General features: G+C 34.0%; 1 protein-coding gene across 1 annotated transcript in view; it reads right to left on the bottom strand.

Moving 5' to 3' along the window:
• LOC102021231 (NKG2-A/NKG2-B type II integral membrane protein-like) overlaps positions 1-2,399 on the bottom strand; it is a 6,739-nt gene extending 4,340 nt beyond the window's left edge. The window contains exons 1-3 of the mRNA XM_013511292.1: positions 2,198-2,399; positions 1,099-1,194; positions 9-136 (exon numbers count right to left, since the gene is read on the bottom strand). Of these exons, the coding sequence (XP_013366746.1) occupies positions 9-136; positions 1,099-1,194; positions 2,198-2,384 (411 nt within the window). The 5' untranslated portion in view covers positions 2,385-2,399. The remainder of the gene's footprint in view (positions 1-8; positions 137-1,098; positions 1,195-2,197) is intronic.
• Between the last annotated feature and the right edge of the window lie 2,745 nt (positions 2,400-5,144).

The following is a 5,144-nucleotide window of genomic DNA, read 5'->3' as shown; positions in this document are numbered from 1 at the left end:
TCTATATAAAGCAGGCTAGAGTTCTTAGATGTGCAGGACACCAAACTCTCCTTCCAAGTTTTCTTTTCCACACCAAAGTAATAACAATTGTTGGAAAATATTAGCCACTCATTTGGACAACGGCCACAATGATATGCTGAGGAAAGACTGTGGATTTCTATCAAGAAACATTGTCAATTTTTAAAATTGAAAATAAATTTACATGTTTGAACTTACATAAACATGTATATGTACATAATGTATCTCCACACCCCACAGGCTGGTGCATATCAAACAAAACATGGACTTACACACAAAAGCAGCAAAAAAGGTCAGCCACTCCACTTGTAATTAATGTGCTCAAGTAAACTTTTTAAAAAAGCTTCACTCTACCAGTATCTTGAAATAAGTGAATGAAATCTCTTTTCTATAATGGTAAATTTATCTCTCATCGTGTTATACAAGAAGAAAATCTGAGGCAATTGTCAAAAAGATTGTACAGTAATTTTAAATATGTATTTCTATTTATTGAACAAAATTAAATGTCTCCTATAGTCTTTATTTATGAACATTTAATGACCATTTTCTAGCTTGTTTTCCCATAAGAAATCGATTACAATTTTTTATGGTCTGACTTAGAAACAAAATGCAATCTATGAAAATATAAGAATTTTGAAATTTATTATGTACCTTTTGGAGTTCTTACCAAGGAAGATTATTTCAGTTCTTAGTTTGAAATTTATATAATGTTTACAATTAGAATAATGTAGAATAAAATAATTTTACCAAGAAAATTAATAAAACAATGAAATTATTGGGAAAATAATTTAAATAAAAATCTAATGGTCAAACATCACAATCTTTTAACTATTAACTATTAATTTGTATTTCTCAATAAGGTTTTTCACATTCCTAACGTGTTTGAATTATGAAATCACAATGTATAACTATAATTAAAAACAAGTAATCATTACCATCCTTTACTATTTATACTTTTATCCACAGTCCAAATAGAAATACTAAAATGAGAGCTGTGTCCCTTGGTATTGTGAAACGTCAGAGGCACTCTCAATCAGTAGAGTGGAACATTCTTATACAATCTTTCCAAACTACACTTACAGAAAGTTACAGCTGTCACTATCACTGTGACTGTTAAGATAAGGCATGTGGTTCCCAGGAATCCAGCAAGAAGTTTCTCAGGAGGTGATGTGAAATCTACAGAAAGAAATCACAGCAATGAGAAAAGAGAATGGAGGAAGCCATTCAGAAGGGAAGCAGGGAGGGGAAGGGGATTTACAAATATGCAAGATGTGCCATATGTATGTAGCAAATACCCACAATGAAGGTAAACACTAGAGGAACTACAATTAATCATAATCATGATAATGATAACAGTGCAGTGAGGAAAGGGAATCTAGACACAAAGGGAGGAGGGTGAATGGAAAGGGAAAGAGGAATAAAAAACAATCAAGATATGTTATGTCCATGGACACACTCCCTAAGACAAAGGCAAACTTCACATACTGAAAACATGGACTAACAAAATAAAATTTAAGAAAAAGATGGACAAGGGGCTGGGGATTTAGCTCGGTGGCACAGCGCCTGCCTGGCAAGTGCAAGGTCATGAGTTCAATTCCCGGTACCGGAAGAAAGAGAAAAAAAGATGGACAGGGGAGAAGTTTTTACAAAAAGAATTAAGATGTGTCATGTCCACGTGCTAACTGCCCACAAGGGTTGTAACCATTATGTATTGAAAATATGTACTAATAAAAATTAAAAACTGAAAAAAGGTTTATGCACAAGGGAAACTACAAGTACAGGGAAACACATAGAAAACTGAACACCAAACCCATACCCACAACTACAATCTGTCTCTGGAATATACCACTGCATTTTCAGTGTACACAGTGCTCCATAAGTTCTTGGTCAAAGACTTAAAATTTCAACGAATAGAATAGCATAACTCAAGTGGGGTTTTTTGTTTGTTTTCTTTTTTTGTTTTTTTTTCTGGTACCGGGAATAGAACTCACGACCTTGTGCTTGCCAGGCAGGCTCTGTGCCACTGAGCTAAATCCTCAGCCCCAGCATAACTCAAGTTAAAGTACGTCTCGCCACAAGTTAAAAATATATGAGCCTACTCCCTACGTTTTACCCACACCTCTGTAACCCAACTGCTCATTTTAGAACAGTTACAGTGAGGTTGGAAGAAAAGTGATACCTTTGCAGTTGTGGTCCTTGTCATTCCCTCGATGCTCCTGAGAAGCGTTCTGAAGGATTAATTCTGCATAAGTTATTTCCTGCTGATTTACTGGAATGGATCTTTTGGAAGCCTTAGGTTTCCTTTGCTGTTTCTTTGGATCCTTGGCCAGATTAAGTTCTGAGTACACGACTTGCTGGTTACTCATCTCAGCAGCTGAGTGATGTCAGAGACTGAGTTCTGATAACTGAGCTTAAAATGTAAACAGATGGTGTCAAAAGAGGGTGGATAGGATGTCAGTACTGGTGCTTATTTTGAAGTTGAAAAGTCTAAATATTTCCCTAGCTTTGAACACATGTCATATGGTGAAATAAGTAATTTTTAGTGGATATTCTGCTTTTGACAAAATACTATTGGTTAGGCAATAAAAAAATCAATAAATTATAAATAAAGATGTTCATGAATAAGGATATTTATAAGTTAAAGCCAGTTTCCACAGAAATGTTCTAACATCAAGAATATTTTAATATATACGTAAAAATTGTCCTCAAGTTTTATGACAAATTGAAATGTAAGGACAGTTAAAAACTGAATACTGTAAACAGAAAGTAGGTATATATTAATTTTTTGTACATTACTTTCATCTACTAGAGTGCATCTATTTATTAAAATGGATTAGATATTATGAAATGGTCTTTTATTTTGAATAATTCTGGAGCTCTGAGAAGTTACCAAAACCGCTTAAGATAGGGTATATATTAGAGACGTTCTGTGACAAGAGATCTAGAGACAATTCTGGCTTCGAAATTTAGGACATATGACCTTTAAAATTTTATTTACCATCAGATAACCTAGTTTACACTTCTAAATGCAAATATAAATATATGAAACAGAATACAGGTAATGACAACACTCAAATTGGCACTTCAAGTTCTCAAAGAGTTTTAACTTATTAAATTATTTTAGTGATAGTTGCTATGTTATTTTTATTCATATCAATTAGACCATGTAAAATAAATCATTAGATAATCTTATATCAGTATGATATTACCTATTTTTGAAATATTTTGATCAAGTTTTAGAAGTCTATTGGTTGTTCATAATTAAGTTTAGCATTTTATGCGATCTAGCTTATTTTGGTTTTTATTTAAGCACTATTTTGTTTAATCTAAGCAAATGAAATATTGTATCTATCATTGTGCAAAATTTTTAAGAATTTCTAGTTGCTGGACTAAATATAAGTCAATCTATTACCAACAAAATACTGATTACAATATCTAAAGTTAATTATTCATCTCTGTGATGTTTATGATCTCATTTTAATTTATATTGGATAACACATTGAAATATGCAAGGATGTATTTCATTAATTCCTCATAGGCAATAATCAGAATACTCTAAGAAATCTTCCAATGTATTTATTTTAGTACTTTTCCCTGAATTTTTAAAAGAAACGTACCTACATTCTAATTTGATTTTATTTTATGTGAATTGCCCTTCAATTGCATCACACCTAGCAACTGTTATCTTTCACAGCGTTAGATTAGTAGGGAGACAAGAGAATTATGACACATATCTCCTGTTGCAAGAAGTCATGCACCTTCCAGTGAGAAGCCCTGGCTACATATGTGAGAAGGCCTGCAGCAGATGCAACTTAATGATATAAATTCAGGAAAATAACAAGCAATATCTGCTTCAAAGACTGTCCTCAGAGTGAGTCACAAATGGAAAAAGTAGATTTCACATCAGTGTGTCACTTAGGTTGCACAGGAAATTCTCACACTTTGGCTTCTTTGAAATCACACCTCCAGAATATAGGACACCTTAGGCTCCTATTAAAAGGACAATGTGAACTTCTAAACGTGCCATTTAATATGTCCTTATCCAAGTGTCTCTGAAAAAGTGCTAGCATGTTCTACAACCTGGTCACCTATCTGGAACACCAAGACATTTAACGCATTTACATATCAATCACAAACATTACCTTATCGAGAGACTCTTGTATTTTAAGTTTTACTTTTCAATATTTGATTAAATTGCTAAATCTCAGCTTCCTTTTCAAAATTATATGTATTTATTTTGGTGTTGAGATTTGAACCTCAGGTTTCAAGCATGATAAGTGTGTGTAACATTGTGCATTTCTTTTCCTCAAATCCTTATTACATCACTTATATTATAATGGAAAAATTATAGAACTTTTAGTATCATTACCAATAGATGATAATATTTGTGACTAATTGCTGTTTACCATTACAACATTTTCAACCTCTTATTAATGGTACAAAAACCACTCTCAAAAACTCATGTTCTCCATTTATCTGCATGAGTTCTTAAAATTTCTCCATTTCCACTAGATCTAAGGCACAACTTTGGAGCCCTTAGGTAAAATACCTGGGCCTTATCATAACTGAAGGAATCTGAAGGCTGGGGGAAGAGAGAATTAAACCAGTAGTTTCTTCCCACAGCCCAAGACCCTAAAACTGCTAAGGGGATTCCTAGGAAATACAGGCTTTTGTTACCTTTGTATAGCAGGATATGGTGAGATTGCATGACCCCTCTATCAACTCATAAAGGAAGCTCAAAAAGCAGATACCCATATTTTAACCTGGGAAACTTCTCTTAAGCCAGAGAAGACTTGTTAGACACACCCCTTACACAAACCAAACTAGATTCCAGAAGCTTAAACAAGTGCTTCTAAATGCCCCAGCACTGAGCATATGGATAAGATACCATTTCAATCTGTATGTTGATTAAAAGTGAGGAACGGCTTTGGGAGTGCTTATACTGCATTGAGCACCTGCTCAACAGTCTGAAGTGTATCTGAGTCATGAATTAGCCACTGTAGCAAAGGCATGACCTCCATGCCTTAGAGCTGTGACTGCTGTAGCCCTCCTGGTACCAGAGACATCCAAGTTGACTTTGGAAAGAGATTTACTATATGGACACCTCACAGTGTGGCTGGACTTCT

Source organism: Chinchilla lanigera, unplaced genomic scaffold, assembly GCF_000276665.1.
Source record: "Chinchilla lanigera isolate Chin_1 unplaced genomic scaffold, ChiLan1.0 scaffold00012, whole genome shotgun sequence".
Classification (NCBI taxonomy): domain Eukaryota; kingdom Metazoa; phylum Chordata; class Mammalia; order Rodentia; family Chinchillidae; genus Chinchilla; species Chinchilla lanigera.
Note: the sequence above shows the minus strand (reverse complement) of the source record. Positions and strands in the feature narration are given on the sequence as shown.